Consider the following 24,858-nt stretch of genomic DNA (forward strand, 5'->3'; position numbering starts at 1 on the left):
GTGCATGGAGCCTGCTTCTCCCTCTGCCTGTGTCTCTGCCTCTCTCTCTCTCTCTCTGTGTGTGTGACTATCATAAATAAATAAAAATTTAAAAAAATAAATAAAACAATAGTAAGATAATGCTATACACCAATTACGATGGCCAAAATCCTGAACCAAAATCCCTCCATCAGAGTCATACATTTGCTATAACTGATGAACCTACATTGACATCATTATCACATTGGTCAAATGTGTGGCTCTGTAGCAGGGATGTGGAGCAAGAGGAACTCTCATTCATTGCTGATGGGAATTCAAAATGGTATAGCAACTTTGGAAGAGTGTGGTGCTTTCTTATAAAACTAAACCTACTCCACCATCTGATTGGCAATCATGTTCCTTGGTATTTACCCAAAGGAGTCAACAACTTGGCTATAAAAAATCTGCACACAGATGTTTATAGCAGCTCCATTTACAACTTCCAAAACTTGGAAGCAACTAAAATGTACTTCAGTAGGTGAATGAAAAAGTAGGCTGTGGTACATCCAAATAATGGAATATTATTCAGCCCTAAAGATACGTGCTATCAAACTGCAAAAAGATGTGAAGATACTTTATATGTATATTAATTAAGTGAAAGAAGCCAGTCTGAAAAGGCTTCATACTGTGTAATTCCAACTATATGACATTCGGAAAAAGGTAAAACTATGGAGATAATTAAAAGATCAGTGGAAAAAAAAAAAAAAAAAAAAAAGAAAAAAAAAAGAAAAAAAAAAAAAAAAAAAAAAAAAAAGATCAGTGGTTGCCAGGAGTTGTGAAATGGGGGTGGGAGTGAGAAGTAGACAAATAGAGCACAGAGGTGCTTTAGGGCAGTGAAAATACCCTATGATACTATAATGATGGACATATGTCATATACTCATTCAAAGCCAGAGATTATATAATACCAAGAGTGAACTCTAATGTAAACTATGGACCCTCGGTGATGATGATATTATCAATGTAGGTTCATCAACTGCAACAAATGTATAACTCTGGCTGGGAGTGTAGCTAATGGGAGAAGCTATGCATGTGTGGGGGCAAGGAGTATTATAGGAAAACTCTGCACCTTTTTCTCAATTTTGCTATAAACCTGAAACTGCTCTTAAAAAATTGTCTTAAAAAAAACCCAACCAATAAACAAATAGACAAAGGAAATAAGCAGGTAATTTACAGAGGAGGAAATGGTCGTCAGCATTTCAATAAAGAGTTTAAAAAAAAAATTAAAAAAAAAAAAAAGAGCTTAAATTCACCAGGAAACATTTGGATGAGTGTGCAATTTCACCAGTAATCTGGAAAACTAGTAAAAAAGCAATTCATTCCATCACATTGGCAAAAATAAAATATTGATAATAGCAAAGGCTGGTGAGAATATGAAGAAATAGTATTTTTAACACACTTGATTGAGCAATCAAACAATTTGGCAACATCTGATAAAGCTGAAATACATATGAATAGCTGAACTATTTCACTTCTAGACATAAACCCTAACCAAAATCTCAATTATGTTTAAGGAAATATGTATAAAGATAGTTAATACGCTTGTAATGGGAAAAATAAGAAGTTGTGGCATTATTATAGAATACTAAAGAGCTGTCAAAAATGATGAATGAACTAGACTTACATATTTTGCTCATCATAATTTGAATGAAAGAGAGCAAGTATGGTATCACATTATTTATGTAACTCAAGAACAGACAAGACTCAGTATTATTTCTGGATACACCTATGAGTAGAAGAATAAAAACGCAGAATAGAAAGATATTTATTAAATTCAGTTACCAGTTGCTTCTGGGGGAGAAAAGGAGAATGGACTGTGAAAGGGAACAAAGGGGAATTCATGTCAGGGCCTTTGCACTGGCAATTCTATTGCCTGAAACTATCTTCCCAAATTAAGTTTTCTTGTCACTTTCACAATAAGGCCTGTCTGGACCATCATATTAAAAAGTGAAACTTCAGGAGGCACCTGTGTGGCTCAGTTTGTTAAATGTCCAACTCCTGATTTTCGCTCAGGGTGCTGAGATTGAGTCCTGTGTAGGCTCCGTGGGGAATCTGCTGGAGATTCTCCCTTTCTCTCCCTCTGCCCCTCCCCACCGTTCACATGCATGTTTTTTCTCAAATCTTAAAAAAAAAAAAAAAAAAAAGGAAACTTCTTTCCATTTCCCAGCCCCAAGTTCCCAGCTCCCTCACCTAGCTATATATCTTTTTCCCTATTCCAGTTACCACCTTTAAAAAAAGAAAAGATTTATTTTACTTATTTCAGAGAGAGAGAGAGAGTGTGTGTGTGTGTATGTATGTGTAGGACGGAAGGGGGAAAGGGAGAGAGAAACACAAGGAGACTCCGTGCTGAGCACAGAACCCAACGTGCAGCTGGAGCCCAGCATGGGGCTTGATCCCACTACTGTGAGATCAGACCAGGCTGAAACCAAGAGTCGACACTCCACTGACTGTGCCACCTAGGCACCCCTCCACTATCACCTTCTAACACAGTATTGTTGATTATCTGTTTTGGTTTTTGCCTGTGGCAGGAATCTGTATGTTTTTCACCTATTTATTTCAGATCAATTCCTTGGGTGTTCAGAATGATTTGATATCTAGCTGTCTTTGAGGGATGAGGCAAGCATAGGGTCCCCCTACTACTCTTGCCATCTTAACTCCTCTCTTCACCTATTTATTCCAAATACCCAGAATGAGGTAGGCATTCCATTAATTTTTTTTCTAAATGAGTGACTTATTTTAATTAAAATACATACATCTGGATCAAATATTACAAAATAATAATATCTATTAATTCTGAATGAAGGGGATCCCTGGGTGGCGCAGCGGTTTGGCGTATGCCTTTGGCCCAGGGCGCGATCCTGGAGACCCGGGATTGAATCCCACGTCGGGCTCCCGGTGCATGGAGCCTGCTTCTCCCGCTGCCTGTGTCTCTGCCTCTCTCTCTCTCTCTCTGTGTGACTATCATAAAAAAAAAAAAAAAAATTCTGAATGAAGAATATGTGTATCTTTATTATACTAATCTGAATTTTCCCATAGTTAAAATGTTTTACAAAATTTTAAAAAGCCTAGATGACATAAAAAAGGAAGCACTACACTATGGTGGTTAAAAAGTCTGACAGACATGTGGGTTTGATACTCAGATCTGTCACTTAGCCATACTTGGAACACATTTCAATAGCTGAAGAACTATTTTTAAATTCAATAAAACAGGAACAATGGTACTACCCACCTCACAGGAGTTCTTATGAGGACTAAATGTACAAAAGATATCCATATTGCCAAATAAACAGACATTTCTCAGCCCCATCCTTAATCTTTCCTAGACCTTCTGATTTTGGATAAATCCATAGCCTCTGCCCTTGGGTCTCTCTTTTCCTCTATATATACTCATTTCCTTGGTGCTGTTATCCAATTTCATAGCTGTAAATATTAGATAACTATGGGCTATAACTATCTCTAGCCTGGGCCTTTTCCTTGAATTCCAGACTTCTAGATCTAATGGTTTCCTTGATATGTATTTCCACTTGAATACATAATGGCCATCTTAAAACTTAGTACAGCTAAAATTGAGCTCTTCATCTTTTCCCAAAACCAGGTCATCCTGCAGATAGGTCCACCTCAGTGAATGGCCACACAATCCTTACAGAATCCAGTTGGTCAGATCAAAAATCTTGTGGTTAACCTTGGCTCTCTTGATGTCCCATGTCCAACTGGTCATCAAATCCTGATGATATTACCGTCAAAACAGAATTTGATTACTTCTTACCTCCACTGCTTTCACCTTGGTCCACCATCATTTCTTGCCTGATTACCAAGACAGCATTCTAAATGGTCTTCCTGCCTCTGTCCATCTACTGTAATTCTCAAATTAGCAGAGTGACATTGTTAAAAATGTATGTCAGATCACGTCTTTCTTCTGTTCCAAATCAAACAATTGCTCTCCATCTCATTTGGAGTAAAAGTGAAAAATGAACATAGCTATAAGGCCTATATAATCTATACCAAACCTGCTCCTCGCCCTGTACTTCTCTGACCATATCTTTTTGTACCTTTGCATCTGCTCATTTCTTCAGCCTCACTAGCATCCCTAATATTTTATGAATACACCATGCCTGCTGTACCCAATATAGTTTCTCAGATAACAACATGACTTGCTCTCTCACTAACTTTTAGATCTTTTCTACAAATGGCATCATCTCCATGAGGTCTTCCCTGACCAGCCTATCTGGTCACAGATAAAAAAGCACAACTACCTCCCTCTTCAGTACCAATCCCTTTCCCAGCTTTTGAGGAGAAAATGAAGAGAATGAATTGAGAAAGGGGAAAGGACATATCATCACATAATGATAATACATATATTGTTTAAAATTTTTACATATCCTTTGTATTAGAATAGTTCCATGAATGAAGGAATTTTTGTCAGTTTTGTTCACTGCTTTGTCTTTAGCAACTAAAACAGAGTCTAGCACACAATCAGAAAAGGTCAAAGGGTAAGCATGTAAAACAAAATGTGGACAAGTTAAAAAAATTCCTTTTCTTTTTTTTAAAGAAATTATTTTTCTACTATACTCAAATTTCCCAAAGTTAAGACAAATTTAAATTCATTTACTCATCCAGCAAAATATGTACTGAGTGCCTGCTCTATACTACTCTTCTAGGCACTGGGATAAACACAAGATCTTCTTGTGTCAAAATAGAATTTTAATTCAAATCAGATTTAGAAAAATATCTTGAGGGATCTCTGGGTGGCTCAGTGGTTTGGCATCTGCCTTCAGCCCAGGGCGTGATCCTGGAGTCCCAGGATCGAGTCCCACATCAGGCTCCCTGCATGGAGACTGCTTCTCCCTTTGCCTGTGTCTTTGCCTCTCTCCCTCTCTCTCTCTGTCTCTCATGAATAAATAAATAAAAAAAATATTAAAAAAAATATCTTGACCCAAACTGATGACAGTGAATCTTTACCAAGCAACTTCTGATGGAACTGCTATGGCAGGTAAATCAAAGTAACATTCTGGATAAATGACTGTGATTCAATTCAGTGGAAAGGACAGCTCTATTCACAGGGGAAAGATTCTTCAAAGAGCTGAAAAAGCTGCTTTATATGTATGTTCTAATAGGCTCTGAACTCTGGCTGCACATTAGAATCACCTTGGGGGCTTTTAAAGAATACTGAGGTCTGGGCCCAACCTAACCAAACTAGGGGTGGAGCCAGGCATCTGTAGTTGTTAAAAGCTCCCCAGGTAATTCTGATGCACAACTGGTTGAAGAATCACTGTTTTACAAGTTCCTAATATTGATTATCATTTCAAAGGGAAGGATATGGTTATTTATGTCAATTCTTTTCCATTGCTAGTACTGATTGAAAAGATCTCTCAACACTAGTCACGGTCATCAATAAGGCTTTTTTTTTTTTTAGAGACTTTCATGTAGAAAGTCTATTTCTGTTTGTGGCTCTAGCCACCAAATAGTCATATACCTCTTGAAGTTGTCCTGTCCTGATTCTGAAGACAGGAGTTATCCTACCAGAGGTAATTCTGTACTCTAAATAATTGACATTTTCCTAAAAAGCAGAAAAGCCAATTTGAGCAATTTTTATTAAAGCTACAGACTCTAACCTGCAGATACTAAAGAGTAAAGACTTAAAAAATAATTAACATCAGGTTGCTTATATTTGTATGTGATCAATGATCTGTGGTTGCCTAGTTTCCATGATATCCAATACAGGTAACAATCTCAGTAATTAGAACAATCCTGTCATTCAGATTTACTGTTATTATCTGAATATTCACTTTCAAATCTAAACATTCTAGATGAAGTAAAAATGTCCTTCTGTGCTTTTGTCAGTCAGAAAAACAAAATGCTGCAGGAATCAATCACGCCTGTGAAAACCTTTAATTTAATGTATAAAACAATTAGTAAAATTTTTTAATTATTTAGCAAAACAGATCAACAGTTAATATAAACAGTAAATACATTAAATAGATTACTTTCTTGAGAATGCTGTTTATCTTGGAAAAATGTTTATATTCAAATAATGTTAAGACAGATAATAGAGATTAGATTCTATTGTAATTCGATCTTTGCAGAACTATATTATGTACTAGCATTTATAACATTAAAGAAAATAACCACTGTTAAAACGGGTCAATCAGCCCCAAAATAGAAGTTCCGGGCAGCCCAGGTGGCTCAGCGGTTTGCCACCGCTGCCTTCTGCCCAGAGTGTGATCCTGGAGACTAGGGGGATCAAGTCCCACGTCAGGCTTCCTGCTTGGAGCCTGCTTCTCCCTCTGCCTGTGTCTCTGCCTCTCTCTCTCTCTCTCTCTCTCATAAGTAAATAAAATCTTTAAAAAAACAAAACAAAACAAAACAAAAAAACCAAAATGGGAGTTCCTTATGCTAAGACCCACCAAGATTTAACACCTAATTTAAACTGTCGTTTCAGCCTCTCCCAGGAGTGAAGTTTTAAATCCATCAGTCTGGAATTTCCTGATCACCATTAAGGAGGTAATCTGCAAGGTAAGACCCCCTGCCTTTTCCTCTAAGGGAAGGTAACCTTGCTTGAAACATTTTTTTCTTTTTTTCTAATAACTTCCTTGTCTAGTCCCATTTCTGCCTACAAATAAATACCTTCTATTTTGTACAACCCTTCCAAGCATTCTCCTAGATGTTAGATGAATGTTGCCTAATTCATTAATTACTGAATAAAGCCAATTAGATCTTCAAAAACTGACTTGACTAAATTTTTGTTCTTTAACAGCTTTAAGAGCTCCATTTAAATTTTACTTATTTATTGTCATTTGTTATAAATCTTTCAAGAAAATGGCCTACTGGGGAATTCTTAGAATCTTGTGATGATGACACAATGTCACTTCAAAATATCCTGAGTTGAAAAAATATCTACATTATGTAAATAGATATACAATAATCTCAATACAATCTCTAATCAAAATGATAAAAATGTTAAAACTAAATTGAGACACCCCAAACATTCTGTTTAGTCCAACTTCACAACCAAAGACCCTACAAGAATGTCTTAAAACAACTCCTGTAGTCTTGAGTCTACAAAGGCTAAATATTTAAACATAAAGTGGTACAAATGGTCCTGTTCAGAAGATGAAGGTGAATTTGTCTAAACTATCAATCCTAGATCCTTCTAGTACATATTTTATTAAAAAACGGTTTCCTGAATCACTTTGTGGCACACAAAAAGGTTAGTGATTTTTTAAATGTGTTAGTTGAAAGTGAATGGTTATTTGATATTACTGATATATAGTACAGTGACTTCAAATCTAACAGGTAACAATGTCAAGTAATTATTTCTGTATTATAATTTTAAACTTTTAAAATATTATTACTACTGTCAACAATAAACCATCCATATTTATTGGATGAAATGAGTCTTTCACTCCAGAAGTTTGTTTGATGTTGGTTCTATTTAGTTTTAGCCATAGGCAAGTACTGATTTTAGTATTTGGTCACCGGGATTGGGCCAAAATGTGTATTTGGTGCACCTCTTCCTATAGAGTATTTAGAGGCCTATCCTTATGCTTCTTGGTACAGAACACAGTTTTAGCTGGTGTGAATATTTTTACCTTGACAGTTTTAGAACAATCCCAACTGCTCTGTTTTACAACTGATATTCGCTTTTCTTCCTTTCTTTATACCTACGCTTTAAAAAAACTCAGTATTAAATTACCCATTGTTTTGTACTGTTCACTGTGCTCAACTTCTAACAGGTTTCCTCTTTGAGGGTGGGCATAATGCTTCTTTTGCCAGCAGCACAGTGCTGGTCATCTGATCTATATCTACTAATTTACTAAGATTCAATATGTTATTGGCTAACCACCTTTGTGTCTGAGACATCACTTTAGGCTATTCTATAAACTATCAAAAAATAACTATATTAAGGCCTGAGCAAATAAAATGTTGCATTTAGTAAAAGATAATGTTTACTGGAGGAGAAAACAACACTATTCTTAGATCTAAGACGATGAAGGTTAAGTCACTTTTTTCATTCCTCTGTTGGAAAAACTTCTTGCTCAACTACAGACCCCAACAATTAAAACTAGAACTAGATAAGATTGCTTAACATAACTCATATTTTGGGGCAGCCTGGGTGGCTCAGCGGTTTAGCGCCGCCTTCAGCCCAGGGCCTGATCCTGGAGACCCGGATCGAGTCCCACGTCAGGCTCCCTGCTTCTCTGAATTCTGCCTCTCTCTGTGTCTCTCATGAATAAATAAATAAAATCTTAAAAAAAAAAAACAAAACTCATATTTTAATTAAAACCCATTGTGAAAAAAAAATAAAACCCACTGTGTTTCATTTATTTATTTATTTATTTATTTTTAAAAGATTTTATTTATTTATGCATGATAGACATAAAGAGAGAGAGAGAGAGGCAGAGACACAGGCAGAGGGAGAAGCGGGCTCCATGTCAAGAGCCCGACATGGGACTCGATCCCAGGACTCCAGAATTGCGCCCTGGGCCAAAGGCAGGCGACGAACCGCTGAGCCACCCAGGGATCCCCAGATTTTATTTATTTATTCATGAGAGAGAGAGGCAGAGACACACACAGGCAGAGGGAGAGGGAGAAGCAGGCTCCATGCAGGGAGCTGACATGGGACTGGATCCCAGGTCTCTAGCATCACAACCTGGGCCGAAGGTGGTGCTAAACCGCTGAGCCACCCAAGCTGCCCCATTGTGTTTACTTCTTACTTTCTTGAGGCACTGATGAAGGTGTTTTACAATGATCCATCCAGAACATCCAAACTGCCTGACCAGAAAAGCCCTGATAGCAAAGGAATGCCTAGAAGACTACACCTCACAGATGTCCTTCCCTGCCCACAAATGTGGGCTGGCCACATAATGACCCTGACCCACCATGATTATGTGCTACCTGCCTGCTTTCTTGCATGGACCACCCAGCCACCCCCCTCTCTCCTCCCCCAAAGCCCAACCTGTCCTTATAAAACTCTAGGGGTCCATATTGCTGGTGGAGAGACTAGTTGTTATGGCTAAAGCCTGCCATATCCCCTGGCTGCCGGCACCCAAAATAAATCTTTCCCTTTCTCTTTTCCAAACCCTTTTCTCTCGAGTTATTGGCTTCTCTTGGAACAAGCTTATTCAAGTATGTTCAACAACAGTGTGGGAAAACCCAGCCAGGAGCTATGCTTTTGATTAGTCCAGCCCCCTCAGGACTTCCTAGGACGGAGCAGTTGGCTATGGCAACAGGCCAGGGCTTACCCACTCATTTTCTGAGTTACTGGCTATGATAGATCATTAGGTAACACAGTCTACCTATGGATTCTGCAAGGCAATCACAGGAAGTCAAAATAACCAAGAAGAAAATTATAGTATTAACACCAACCTGAAAGTTCGGACGAGATTTTTAAGTTGTGTATAAATATCTCCTAATGTGATTTGAAGAGGCCCCAAAAGTCCAGGCACTCTGAAAATAAAAGTTACATTTCTTTTAAAATATAATTTAATTAGACAGACATACTCTTTGAGTTTTGCCTAAGTCTGGATTTTCCATAGGTACTAATGGCACTTAGGTAGAGGTAGTTAAGTTAGGTTCTGACTGATGAGAACTCACTAGAATACATTTCATAATTACCCCACATTCCACTTTGTAGTCTATGCTACAATGTCAGGCACTGAAAAATATTATTTTGGCTGCTATCTATATTCTTATATCTAGTTTTTCTTACCTTTACTTTAAAATATTAGACTAAATGCAAAGAACACAAAGCAAGAGGAATTAGACCCCCCAAATGGTACAATTTAGGAGTGTGACCTATTTTTCCTTATGAAATCCTTATGGTGGAAGACTGATATATTTCTAGAGAGTAATTTGACAATATATGTTAACATTTTAAATGTGGATATTCCTTGACCCAACAGTTTTACTATGAAAAAAATTTATCCTAAAGAAACAATCAGATAAACATAAAAAAGATGATTATTGCAAAAATATTTATTTTTTATTTTTTTATTTTTTGCAAAAATATTTTTAGTAGTGAAAAATGCAAACAAATGTCCACCAATAGGTCATTCATTAAATAAATTATATGTACGTGCAGTGGAATATAATACAACCTTTCAAATGATAATGTGAATGTACACATTTTTAATGTGGAAAGATATTCATGGTATAAGTGTTAAGTGAAAAATGCATATGTAGCGTGGTCTCATTTTTATAAAAACTTATGTATAATGACACTGTATATGATAAAAACTATATTTCAAACTTGTTTCATTCCTTCCAGGTTTATATTATAACAGAGAGAACCAAAAGGAATGAATATACACACACACCACATATACACGTATCAGGGATAAACATAAAAATGTTAATAGTCGTTACTGTTCAGTGGGATTACCAGTGATCTTCACTTCCGTCTTTAAACCATTTTGTACTGCCTAAATCTTCTGCAATAATCATGTATTACTTTTTAAAACTTATTATAAAGCTTCAGATATATTTCAAACAGAGAAAATAGCAATATCCCCAAACATATATTTCCACACTCAACTTCCCAATATTTTGTTACACTTATTACTTTTCCTTTCTTCTTTACTTTTTTTGCCAGTAATATTTTAAAGTAAATCCCTGACATTGCATCATTTGACTCCTAAACATTTATTTATTTCTAAATGCAAGGGCATTTTCTTACATAATCACAATAAAATGATCATAGCCAACCAAATTAACAATTCCTTAATATCATCTAATACCCAGCACATATTTCATTTTAATTATCTAAAAAAAATGTCTGTTTACAACTGGTTTGTTCCAATCAGAAACCACAAAATGTCTTACTTTTATAATGAGAAAAATTGTTTTCATAAATAACAAAAAAACCCCGAAACCCTTTATGTCAATAATTATTTTATATTTAGTGTTCTTTGTGTTTCTATAAGTTATCCCACCTCTTCTCAAATTTAGTTCTTGAGCTATTATCAATAAATTCAGTCTTCTGGCATGCAACTTCTGGCATCTTCTGTTGCAAACAAAACCCAGAAGGAACAGAATTCCTTTAATGGCATAACTATGTGGTCTTAAATTTAAAACTGGGTCTTTCATTAGATAAAAAGTCTAGAAAACTATGTTCCAATAAATCCCTATCTATTGATTATATACAAGTATCAATAATCCATCCTAACTTTCAGAACCTATTTAACCACAATTAGGATTGATATCTTCTTGTCCTATGAATCAGACATATGGTGACTTATACTGTTTTCTAACCTAATAATATCAAATGGAAACAAAGTCTGAGGACTATATAAAAGGCAAAATAATAGATTATCTATGAGAAGCCTAACATAATAGGCACTCAATAAATATTAAACAGTTATTTAAAATGTAAAACATTTAGGCTGCTCAAAATATTAAGGCTTTCAGAAGATATGGTTTATCATTAAACTATGACAAAATTAAGACTTCTCCATATGCACAGCCCCCCCCCCCCCTTCTAAGATTTTAAAGTAATCTCTACACTCAGCATGGGGCTTGAGCTCACAACCCTAGTGAGAATATGAGTCCCATGTTCCACCCACTGAGCCAGCCAGGTGTCCCTAACCTACATGCAGATCTTTAACAATGACTGGAAACACCTTTACATTTTTTCTACCTTTACATTTAAACACCTTTACATTTTTTCTTTCTAAAGAAAGAAAACAGAGATTGAAAAGTTCAAGACAGCCCTCACACCTCTAGAAAAAAATTTTCAAACTTCTTTTGAAAGACAAACCAAGATTACAATTTTTAAATGTCATTTATGACTGGGCTAATTACAAGAAAAATAATTTCCACCACGGGAAGTTTAAAACTAAAGTGCAAAGTTGGCTTGAACAAAAACTCTTAAGTTGCTGAGTGTGAAATGGTTCTATAAATATGTATGCAGAGTGAGTTAACAGACCATTACAACTTCATAAGGTTTCATTCACATGTGAAACCGATATGACACATATACCACAAATCAGTATTTAAATGATCTAGCTTTGATATTTTTTCCCTGACTTCACTGGATTATTAAGTGGAAGTGACATAGTTTGGTTTTCCACTCCCATAATCTCAACCTTCCTCTTTATTATGTGCTTCTGTGTCTTCTATACAAAACTTAATTTCAGTATTTCCTTGGCAGGATATCTTAAAAATCTCAATTTCTCAGTAAAGACATCCATGTAAACTTTTCACATATTTTTCAAACTGTTCAAGATTCAGGAATAAAAATTAATAAAGGGACGCCTGGGTGGCTCAGTGGTTGAGTGTCTGTCTTCAGCTCAGGGCGTGATCCTGGACTCCTGGAATCGAGTCCTGCATGGGGAGCCTGTTTCTCCCTCTGTTTATGTCTCTGCCTCTCTTTTTTAAAAAATTAAAATTTAAATTAATATAAATTATGAACCCACAAATACCAAGTTAATTTTAAATATTTTAAAGTGGACAATTATATACTTACACTTTACTCAACTTTTCCAGTACGATGCGTTTTCTAATCTGGTTTTGAGAACTTGAATCTATCAGTGGAAAGGTGGGATCATGCTGAATCACATTTTTAAACAAAACAAAGCAAAATCATAAATTTACATTCTTCTTTGATAAGGACAATAAACATTAAAACACAAAAGGTCACACCTGGGCTATGGTAGACTAAAAAACTAGGCTTGAGAATTATTAGAAGATTTAAATTTGAGCATTGGTTCAGTCATTAGGTTGATGTGAACTTGAGTCATATGCCTGCTTTTGAGAATGTTTCTCATCTATATAAAGGGATAATAATACTTTATTAAACGAGAAAATGTATACAAAAGAACTTTGTAAACTACTAAATGCTATACAAATGTTTTTGAGATTAAAGTTAGCAAATACTACATATATGTTTGTGTGTGTGTATATATATGTATACATATATATATATAGAGAGAGAGAGAGAGAGAACGGGGAATTCCATTTCTAGAAATGGTAGACAAGATAATTCAAACCATCCCTCCTGCTGAGAACTGAAAAAACACTGGGAAAATACCCACATTTGTTTGAAAACATCAGAGAACTAACAAGGCAGTAAAGAATTAAGGCCAAAGATTCTAAAGAAGGTAATTCCAGAGAGGACAGTGACTAATTCCAGAAGAAGCAATTCAGATACTGAGAACCTGAGCATTGTTTTTCTAATAAGCATTAACAATTGGGGAATACCAAGAAGGAAGGAGTACTGGCAACCCTCCCCTCCAAGCTTGACTTAGAAAAACCACACTATAGAACTAGGAATAAATAGGAAACAGACTGGCTCTTATAGGGATTGTAGTCCAGTTTCAAATCATCTTAATCCCTGATCTGATTAAGCGATTTGGGACTGCTACAAATCATCTGCCCAATGCAAACATATATCTGTTGTAGAGGAAGATAACATCAGCTTGGGCCTCGAGTTATCTGTAATTTATAGTATACAATGTTTGCCATATAATAAAACAATAAGAAAACAAGACAATATGGTCAAAATCTCAAACATCAGCCCACAGAAAACAGGCCTCCGGGGAATCCAGATAATGTTGTTATCAACTTTAGTTAAAATAGCTATGTTGAGGGTGCCCGGGTGGCTCAGTTGGTTAAGTGTCTCCTTCAGCTTAGGTCATGACCCCAGGGTCCTGGGATCGAGTCTTGCATTTGGCTCCCTGCTTCTCCCTCCACCCTTCTCCCCTACTCATGATCTCTCTAACCGTCTCTCTCTCTCAAATGAAATCTTTTAAAAATTAGCTATGTTGATATATTCTAAGAAAAATGAAGAGACCAAAAATTTCTGCAGAGAACTGTTAACTATACAAAAGAATCAAATGAAAATTCTCAAACTGACAAATATAGTATTCAAAAGTGAGAACTCAATGGCTATATTTAATAATATAAATGACTGAAGAGAGAATACTGATTTTGAAAATACTCAGAACAAAGCACAGTCACAACCAACACCCACATACACACATGATATAAAGCACAAAAGATAGAAAAAGACTAACATGTCTGCAATTGGAGTACCAGACAGAGGAAAGGAAGAATGAGACAGCAGTATTTATAACAATAATAATTGAGAATATTCCAAAACTGACGAGAGAAACCTAGTCAAGATTCAAGTATTATAACAGTCAAAATAATAAATACAATTATAATCACACCTAAGCATTCTAAAATTAATGGTAAGCAAAGACAAAAATGGTCTTTAAAGTGGCTAATGGAAGAAAAACAGTATTTTCAGCTATGAGACAAATAAATGGAAGCCAAAAGACAGAAATATTTTCAATGACCTGAAAAAAACTGCTAACCTAGAATTAAATACCCAGTTATGCTTTGTGTTGGCAAATTGAACTCCAATAAAAAAAATTAAAAAAAAAAGAAATACCAAGAAAAATCTTTCAAAAGTGAAAGTAAAATAAAGAATTTTCTGATGAACACTGAAAAATTCATAGTAAACTCCACTAATCAAAATAAAGGATATTCTTAGGCCCAGGGCAAATGATCCCAGATGAAAGAATAGAGATGCAGGAAGGAATGAACCACAACGGAAGGGTAATTAAGTGGATAACTCCAAGTGAATATTGGTTATAAATCATCTTACAGAATTTAAAATATAGAGAGAATAAAAATAGACAAGAGCACATAAGCACAGAGAGGGTAAGTGGAATTAAAGTTCTAAGGTACTAACTGTCCAGGAAGCAAAAAATTAACTTATTTTGGACTTTTATAATGATTCAGTTAATTCAGGTTTTAGTCTTTAAAGATTATACTTACTGATTAGCAAAATGAAGTATAAAAAAAAGCTAATAGAGGGTAAACAATGAAATAATATTAATTCAAAGAAAGGAAAAGAAAGAGGAACATAGAACAGATGGGACAAGCAGAAAGCAATGAGTGAGATGGTAGATTTAAATCCAAATACATAAAAATTGACACTGAATGTAAACAGACTACATTCTCCACATAAAAACAAACAATTATCAGCTTAAGTAAAAAAAAAAAAGACAGTCCTGAAAATACTAATAAAAGAATGCTAATGCCAGCAAAGTAGACTCTAAGAAAAAAAATCATAAATGTAAAGAAAGGTCACTCCATAATACTGAGGTTTAGTTTACTAGGAAGACATAATCTTTTTTTAATACCATATAACATGGTCCAAAATATTAAAAGTAAAATTCACTAAACTGAAAGTAGAAATAATTAATCTATAATTATAGTGACAGATTTTTGATCTACCTGTCCCACCTCTTTCAGTAACTAATGGAGTGAGCAACACTCCTTCCCCCCAATCAAGAGTGCTTCTCAAACTTTAATATATACATTTCCCCAAAGGAAAACAATGAAATCTGACCCATACTCCTCATCATAAAATCAATTCCAGGGGAACTGCAGATCTAAATATGAAAGGAAAAACAATCTAGAAGATGAAATAAACTGGGCTAAACAAAGATTTCTAAAGAAGTCACTAAAGGGAATAACTAATAAACTGGACCCAAGGTATCATTAATGCAAGTGAAAAGGCAAATCTCAAAATAGAAGATAAGATCTGCAAAACACACAACTAAAAATGGGTTTGAATACTGAATAAAAAATTCCTACAAAATCAGTAAGAAAAAAATTACCTAGATATTCCAACAGATAAATGGGAAAAGGACCTGAAAAGACACTTAACAAAAGTGACATGCCAAACGGTCAAAAAGCAAATGAAACAGTGCTCAACTCCTTAATTATCTGAGAAATGTCTTATAACCAAAAAGCAATACCACTGAAATGGTGAAAATTAACAAGGTCAAGTATTAGTGAAGGATGTGGAGTCCTGGAAACCTCATAGAGTGGTAGTGGTACATAAAATGGCAAAACCACTTTGGAAAACTGGCATCATCCAGTATAGTTGCATATACACACACATCATGACTCCAAAATTCCAGTCCTAGATACACACTCAAGAGAAATGCATATACCTTAGAAGAGAGACATAGACAAGAAGTTCATAACACTACAGCCCTAAACTGGAAAAGCCTAAATAAATACTCATTAATATGAATAAATTGTGGCATATTTCCATGAAATACCATGCAACAATGAAAGAATGAACTTCAGCCACATGAACAACCCAAATGACTCATGAACATAAAGTTACGTGAAATAAACAGGAAGCCAAAGAATATTTATTATGTAAATTTACTATAGTTCAAAATTGGCAAAACTAATCCATGTTGTTATAATGGTTATTCATTTTGGAAAGAGGTAATAATTAGGAATGACATAGTGGGGCTTTCGTTGTACTCAGATTTCTTGGCCTGGGTAATGATTACAAGGATGTGTTCCTTTTTGATAATTCAGTGAGTTGTACACTTACTACCTGCATTATACTTCAATGAAAACATTTAAAAATGTTATGCAAAAGAGGAATAGTCAATTTTCTTTCTTTCTTTCTTTTTTTTTTTTTTTAAAGATTTATTTATCTATTCATTCAGAGAGAGTGAAGAGAGAGGCAGAGACACAGGCAGAGGCAGAAGCAGGCTCCATGCAGGAAGCCCGATACAGGACTCGATCCTGGTCTCCAGGATCACACCCCGGGCTGCAGGCGGCGCTAAACCGCTGCACCACCGGGGCTGCCCTCAATTTTCTTTCTTATATAATTTTTCCTGTTTAAAGCTTACAGCACAAAAATGATAAAACAAATGATAATGTAGTTTTATGCAGCTGAGTGACTAGAGAGCAAGGTTTCTCCAAGCTTACTATACAACTTATGAATACCGTCTAATAACACAATTGAAGTGATTTTTATAATCCCATTTACAGACTCAGACTCAAGAGACCAACTTTTCATACAGCTAGTAAATAAGAACAGATATTACAATCTAGGTCTGATGTGCTCTTTCGTGTCCATTATTTCCCAATATGTCTCCTTTACTATATTTTCATTTGTATTATTCTGAATGGGCATGCTTGCCAAATATCCAGATAAATACTTTACCATTCAACGAGTAAGTCTACTCCACTACATATAGTCTCACTGGAAAATACAAAGATACATACCCTTGCAGAAATTTGAAAGAATACAAAGAATATTTGTTGGTAGGAAAGAAAAAAAAAAAACCCCTTCAGAGAGTCTACATATTATATAAAGAACTAGGTTTTAAAGAAAACTTTGTCCCACAATTCTAGGCTATTTCTACATTAGAGAAAAATACTACATATTTGTGGAATTTTCTGGGGGCAAATTTCAAATTATTTGGAAAATAGTATTTCCAATATTGGCGATGGCTTGCTTATTTATTTATTTATTTATTTATTTATTTATTTATTTAATTTATTTTATTTTTTCATGACAGACACACACATACACACACAGAGGCAGAGACACAGGCAGAGAGAGAAGCAGGCTCCATGCAGGGAACCTGACGTGGGACTCGATCCCAGATCTCCAGGATCACATTCTGGGCTGAAGGTGGCATTAAACTGCTGGGCCACCAGGGCTGCCCGGAGATGGCATTTTAAACCAAAAAACTGAACTAAACCAATCTTCTGAAAATTTAACAATTATCTCTTCAATATTATTCCCCTTTCAAGATTTGCTATGGTGAGTGCCCCATATGCTAGCAGCACAGAAAACTTATCATCTTTAAGACATACCTCTTCTGAGTCTTGTGATTTGATGGTTTCTTCACTCAAAACATATTGTCCTCTATAAAACTCCCTTATCCTCAGATTTAATGTTTCAGTTTCTTTTTTCAAGTTCTCATAACTTGGTAGTGGTTTAATGGCTGTATCTGAGGCCCTAAAAGGTAAAGACTCATCCAAGCTGTTCTGAGATTCCTGAAAGGCAGGGAAATGCCTATCTAGGTCAGAGTGTATGTCATCTTCATCAAGTTCTTCTTCTTTAACCAGAGGGGCTGAAGAAAGTTTCAGACACAAAGCAGCATAATTCTGGCCATACAAAAACCTCAAAGTTTCTTCTGTCTTCCACTCAATCAAAGTCTCCTTCAGGACTTTAAGTAAGTTTGCTTTTGCAACTTCAGGACACATCTGCACTGAACTAGAGGCTGGCCTAGAATCTTGCTTTGATTTGGCAAATTTTCTCTTAAAATGCTCAGCACTTTTCTTACTTATGCCTACTAGAGTTATTTTTGAACTACTGTATTTATTTTCAGAATTTTCTGTAGCTTCTAATTTTTCTTGCAAAGGACTATTTGAAGAAATCTGAGTACTTACTTTCTGTAAAGGAAGTTCACAAGCAGCAGCCTTCCCATGACTATCTAATCTGCACTTGCCTAGCTGCTCAGTGACATCTATTACCGTCTCTTCTTTGTCTTCATGTTTGGAGTTAGCTTTCTGACCAGCTTTCTTTTTCATTATGCTTTTTTTGTGCAGCTGTGGACTCATACCCGTTGCAGTTGGTCTGTTTCCTGGTAGAATGGAGGAAACAAAGTCTTGTTCATTATCACTGCTATTATCACTATGAGAGCTGGAAGAACCAGATTCATAATGCTTCTCAAAATGGCCAGGATTGTCAATATCTGATGTTTTAATGGCCTTAGTGCATAGCTGTACTTCCTTTCCAGAATGGCCACTGTAGAAAAAAAGAAATAAAATAACTATAATGGAAAAGCAAATGTCCCATGGCATTTATATATTGTAACTCTCAAGGTAAAATTTGTACTCCCTAGGCAAAGTCTTACAGGTATGTACACACACACACACACACACACATATCCACACATTTCCAAAGACTGCTATAAATCTATGATTTCTCTACATCTTATTTGATCTAATTGTACCATCTTCGTCTTTTTCCCCATTACTTAAAAAGTGTGGGACGCGTGGGCGGCTCAGTGGTTGAGCATCTGCCTTTGGCCCAGAGCGTGATCCTGGAGTTCTGGGATCGAGTCCGACATTGGGCTCCCTGCATGGAGCCTGCTTCTCCCTCTGCCTGTCTCTGTCTCTGTCTCTGTCTTTCTGTGGCTCTCACGAATAAATAAATAAAATCTTTAATAATAAAAGAAAAGTGTTAAGAGTATAGCAAAAAGGAAAAAAAGGCTTTGTAATTTCATTCTAGTAATTTTGATTTCTGCCTGTTGTATTTGTGACTATTTTATGTATCTTTTTGTTTAAACAAAAAAAAGGTTTTCTTTTGAAAACTTCACTCTTGCTTTGTCAAAAAACAAAAATATATTATAGAAACTCTGCTTAGGTTTCAGAAGATAACATGATAAAAATTGGAAAAAGAATTTTCCAATACAGACTATTCCATAGATTAGAATAAAAAACACAATAAAGTCCCAGCAGAAAATAGAGTTGACAATTTAACATTTATTTATGAAAGATATATTTGAAAACCCAGAGTTAAAACAGAATGCTAACAATAAAAAAACAGTATCCCTTTGACTATGTTCCTTCAATTTTCAATTAGGCTTAAAATAGATTAAGAATTGTGAAAGAGTGAAGGAAAAAAGTAGCTCTGTCTATACAAACTTGAGATATTCAATGACAGGTGAGCAGCTACTTTCAAGCAAATGCACATATCAAAACTTTAAAAGATTAGGACAAGGATTCTGGGTCAAATTGGGGCAGAGGAATGGTGAGAGGGTATACTGAAACTTTCTACTTTCCAGGGAATTTTTCTGTAAACCTAAAATTGTTCCCTAAAAGGGCTATTTATTTTTTAAATGACTAAATAATAAAATGAAATAAAATAATGCATGCTAGGTAGAAGTATAAAAAAGAAAAACAGATGAAAGTAAGGTTGTGGATGGGAATAAAGAAAAGATGACAATGACAAGTTTGTTCAGTATTAGATTTCATTTTTTCAGTTAGGATCTAGCCTATATAGCCATGGGACTGTCTCCTATATTTGAAGCAGTATAATTTCAACAAATTAGAACAATTTGACCTTCATGTTTCATACTTTACCTTGGAATTTTAAGGTAATTATATTTTTCTATATTACTTTAAAGCTATAAATTAAAAAGACATATCAATAAATATCTTTCACATGCGCTTAATTCCATGTGCTAGGTAGTAACTAAGAACCAGGAAAATTTGTCCTGATAAAAAATAAAAGAATGTGCTTTGAGAGATGGTTATGGTTGGGCAACAACACCACAAGGACAGTTTAGAAAATATCACACACACACAAAAAAGAAAATATCACAACTTGAAATTTCTATTAATGCTTTAGACACTCTTTCAAATAACAAATGATATATTAAGCTTTGAAATCCTCTAAAACCTATAAAAACCTTTCGACAAATATAATTGGCACAATATAGTTGACAAAGAAGCACAGTGTCTCAGATGGAAGCTGTGTTTGTGTCATATTTCAACAGGTTCAATTACCAATCCTTGGTAGGAACAGCTGTACAATAAATCATACAGATCAAACACATCATCTTACTATCACAAAAGAAAAAGCTGTACAAGGCAAATATTTCTTTGTGTGGGCTAAAATGGGCACTTACATAATGCATCAACACAGGAAGTCCAAGAGCTCATATCACCTGGTTTACTCTTAATGTTTCTATTAACATGAATATATAGAAGGTAAGTAATACTGATTCAACCATACCTTTGTCCTTCCTGTAGTAACTGAAAATCAGGATGCCTGTGACAAAACACAGCAATAGAAAACTGAAGGTAAATGCTATGTGAAACTTTTTTTTTATGTGAAACATTTTCAAGTGTTTGTTATAACTATATTGGATAGAAAATATAAAAGGAAATAGTTTACTTAAAGTTTTTTTTTTTTTAAGAAAAAAAAATCGAAGGACAAAGTATTATGAACCTCATCTGTAAGAAATCTGGATTAATCTCTCTTATCCAAAATGTATTCATACTTCAGGAGTAAGTTCAATTTCCATGAGCCCAATAAGGTTTTCCTGACTAACCTAAGTAAATCACTTCGTTCAGTATCAGTAAATTCCAGAGTCAGTATTATCCACTCAATTAATATATATTGAGGTACTCCTCTATGACTTAATACTAGAATTATTATCTGAATGTCTTACTTTTCATATATTTAAGTGTGGTCTCTTAATGAACTACAAGCTCCTTTTTTTTAAATATTTTTTTATTTTTTATTATTTATTTATGATAGTCACAGAGAGAGAGAGAGAGAGAGAGAGAGGCAGAGACATAGGCAGAGGGAGAAGCAGGCTCCATGCACCGGGAGCCTGATGTGGGATTCGATCCTGGGTCTCCAGGATCGCGCCCTGGGCCAAAGGCAGGCGCCGAACCACTGCGCCACCCAGGGATCCCGAACTACAAGCTCCTTGAGGGCAGAGGTTATCTATTATAATGCTCTTCTATTTCACTTTTATAGTCAATAAAAATTTTTGCTCTAATTTCTGAGAAAGCAGTTGTATTGTAGTATGGATATGGACTACGTAGATAAGATGATTTAATTTAATTCTAGGAACACTTCTGTTGTACAACAGCAGAAGTCACATTTGGCTGGGCATCATAGATATTTAAAAGGGGGAGGAAAAAGCTCTTAGAAAGCCAATATAAAAAGGAACAAATATAATAGCAAGTGAATCCAAGAGGACAGGAAAACTCTATAAAATACTTCTGAAGTGACTCAGAAAAAGTACCTTCTAAAGATTACAAAAACATATTAAACAAAAGTAAAAATATACAAAGAAGAACCCCCCTCCCCAAAAAAAGGAGTGATATTCCACGTTCATCAACAGGAAGACTCCATATTGTCAAGATGTCAGTTCTTCTCAATTTGATCTACAGATTCAATGCAATCCCAATCAAAATCCTGGCAAGTTATTTTGGAGATATCAATACACTGAGTCTAGAGTTTTGGGGGAGGGCACCTGGGTGGCTCAGTCAGTTAAGTGTCTACCTTCTGCTAAGGTCATGATCCCAGGGTCCTGGGATCAAGTCCCACATCAGGCTCCCTGCTCAGCAAGGAGTCTGCTTTCCCTTTCCCTTTGCCTGTTCTCCCTGCTCATGCTCTCTCTTTCTCTCTCTCAAATAAATATATAAATATCTTAAAAAAAAAATAAAGTTTCCGGGGAGGCAAAGGACTCCAAATAGCTAACATGATATTGAAGGAACAAAGTTGGAGGACTGACATTACCTAATTTCAAGACTTACTATAAAGCTACAGTAATGAGATAGTGTGGCAGTGGCCAGAGACAAATAGGTCATTGGAACATAACAGAGAACCCAGAAATAGGTCCACATGAATATAGTCAATTGATCTTTGACAAAGAAGCAAAAGCAATACAACGAGAAAACCATCTTTTCAACAAATGGTATTGAACATCTGGGTATTATCATACAAAAAAGTGAATCAAGACAAAGACTGACACCCTTCACAAAAACTAACTCAAAATGGATCATAGACCAAATACAAAACACAGAACTATAAAACTTCTACAAGATAACATAGGAGAAAACTTAAATGACCTTTTGCATAGGACACCAAAAACACAATCCATGAAAGAAAAAATTGATAAGCCAGGTTTCATTAACTTAATAATTTCTGCTTTGTGAACGATATTGTCAAGACAAAAAGAAAAACCACAAATTAGGAGAAAATATTTGCAAAAGACTATTATCCAAAATATTAAATAACTGTTAAAATTCAGTAAGAAAGCCATTCAATAAAAATGAATCAAAAACCATAACAGACACCTCATCAAAGAAGATATAAGGATGGCAAATAAGCATATAAAAAGATGCTCTAAATCATCTGCCTTTGGCAAAATGCAAATTAAAACAACAATCAGATACCATTATATACTTATTAGAATAGCTAAAATCCAGAACACTGACAACACCACATGGTGGTGAGCATTTGGAGTAAGAGAACTCTAATTCATTGCTGATGGGAAGGCAAAATGGTACAATCACTTTGAAATACAGTTTGGTGATTTCTTTAAAAACTAAATATACTCTTAGTATACAATCCAGAACTCTTACTCCTCAGTATTCACCCAAAGGAGCCAAAAACTTACATCTACACAAAATCCTGCTCATGGATGTTTATTGCAGCTCTATTACTATCTGCCAAAACTTAGAAGCAGCCAAGATGTCCTTCAGTAGGTGAATGGTTAAATAAATTCAGTAAATTCAGAGACTAGAATACTATTAAGAGCCAATAAGAGGGGATCCCTGGATGGCTCACCTGCCTTCAGCTCAGGGCGTGATCCTGGAGACCCAGGATCAGTCCCATATCAGGCTCCCTGCGTGGAGCCTGGTTCTCCCTCTGCCTGCTCTGCCTCTCTCTCTCTCTCTCTCTCTCTCTCTCTCTAGGTCTTTTATGAATAAATAAAATCTTAAAAAAAAAAAGAATAAGAAATGAGCCATCATCAAGCTAGGAAAAGACATGGAAGAAACTTAAATGCATATTACTAAGTGAAATATGCCACCCTGAAAAGGCCAAATACTGTATAATTCCAACTATAAGACATTCTGGGAAAGATAAACTATGGAGATAGTAAAAAGATCAGGGGTTATAGAGGGTGGGAGATGAATAAGTGGAGCACATAGGATTTTTAGTACTAAAACTACTCTGTATTATACTGTAATGGTGGATACAAATCATTATATATTTGTCCAAAGCCACAGGATATATATAAAGCGTAGAGCGAACCCTAATGTAAACTATGGGCTTTGGGTGATAATGATGTGTTAATATAGGCCCATCAGTGGAAACAAATGTACAATGTGGTGGAGGGTGCTGATAATGGGAGAAACTATACATGGATGAGGTTAAGGGGTATGTGGGAAATCTCTGTACCTTCCTTTCCATTTTGCTATGAAGCTATAATTGCTCTGAAAAATAAAGTCTATTAAGAGAAAAAAGAAGTAAACATAAGAAACTAGGTGTACATGAAAGAGAAGCTAAGGCACTGAGTATTTTTTTTAAAGATTGATTGATTGATTGATTGATTGATTTATGATAGACATAGAGGGAAGGGGAGGGGCAGAGACACAGGAGGAGGGAGAAGCAGGCTCCCTGCCGAGAGCCCGACGCAGGACTCGATCCCGGGACTCCAGGATCGCGCCCTGGGCCAAAGGCAGGCGCTAAACCACTGAGCCACCCAGGGATCCCCGGCACTGAGTATTAAACCCTTTTAAAGGATGAAATAGGGTTGCAATGAAGGCACTGCAAAAAACTTTCAATTAGAAAAAGTCAAGCTAAATGGATAGATGGAACCAGAGGTCATTTGAATTATGAAACTGAAAGGCTGTCAATCAAAAAATGTCAAAGTTGCAAGTATTTTTCTATATAATTAAAGATCACAACATCAATTATATAATATTATCTAGATAATCTATTCGTCTTTCGTTCAGTCTTAAGCATAAGAGGCACTGCAGGAAATGGGTTCTATCAATCCTCTCAAGTAAGGGAGGCACTACTAACTGATCAAGGCACTCTTTCCCATTAAATTCCTTCTCAGTACACACATCAGGAGGCATATGGGATGAAACCAGTATTTGTCATCCCTGTTTGAGAGATTCCCCTTGTAGTTCAGGAATTCCCCAAGACCAATAATAAAAAATTTAGAAGGAAAGGCAAAATAAGGCAATGGGCAGTGAGCTTCCTGAGAGTAAAAATGTAATCTATTTTTGTTTCTTCCTTAGTCCCTCAGCCAGTTGAGGCATATCCTTTCCCAATCACCCAAATTACCCTGTTTACCCTACTTCTTCCCACTCACTAAAACTCTAGTCATGGAAGCTATCTCGGTTTGGTGTTCCTCAAGGCCAAGGACACTACTTGGATGGTGACTAGCCAGCCTTGACTGCTCCAGGGGATATTTATAACTCCCATTAAGAGCTTTTTTGGCCTAAATAATATGCTAACTTTCAC

At 35.6% G+C, this 24,858-nt stretch overlaps 1 protein-coding gene across 1 annotated transcript in view; it reads right to left on the reverse strand.

Annotated features, from left to right (window-relative positions):
• RPAP2 (RNA polymerase II associated protein 2) overlaps positions 1-24,858 on the reverse strand; it is an 84,019-nt gene that overhangs the window by 36,773 nt on the left and 22,388 nt on the right. The window contains exons 7-12 of the mRNA XM_041748578.1: positions 20,596-20,631; positions 17,664-18,600; positions 12,481-12,563; positions 9,384-9,464; positions 3,830-3,871; positions 3,662-3,727 (exon numbers count right to left, since the gene is read on the reverse strand). Coding sequence (XP_041604512.1) covers positions 3,662-3,727; positions 3,830-3,871; positions 9,384-9,464; positions 12,481-12,563; positions 17,664-18,600; positions 20,596-20,631 — 1,245 coding nt within the window. The remainder of the gene's footprint in view (positions 1-3,661; positions 3,728-3,829; positions 3,872-9,383; positions 9,465-12,480; positions 12,564-17,663; positions 18,601-20,595; positions 20,632-24,858) is intronic.

This window comes from Vulpes lagopus, chromosome 3, assembly GCF_018345385.1.
Source record: "Vulpes lagopus strain Blue_001 chromosome 3, ASM1834538v1, whole genome shotgun sequence".
NCBI lineage: Eukaryota > Metazoa > Chordata > Mammalia > Carnivora > Canidae > Vulpes > Vulpes lagopus.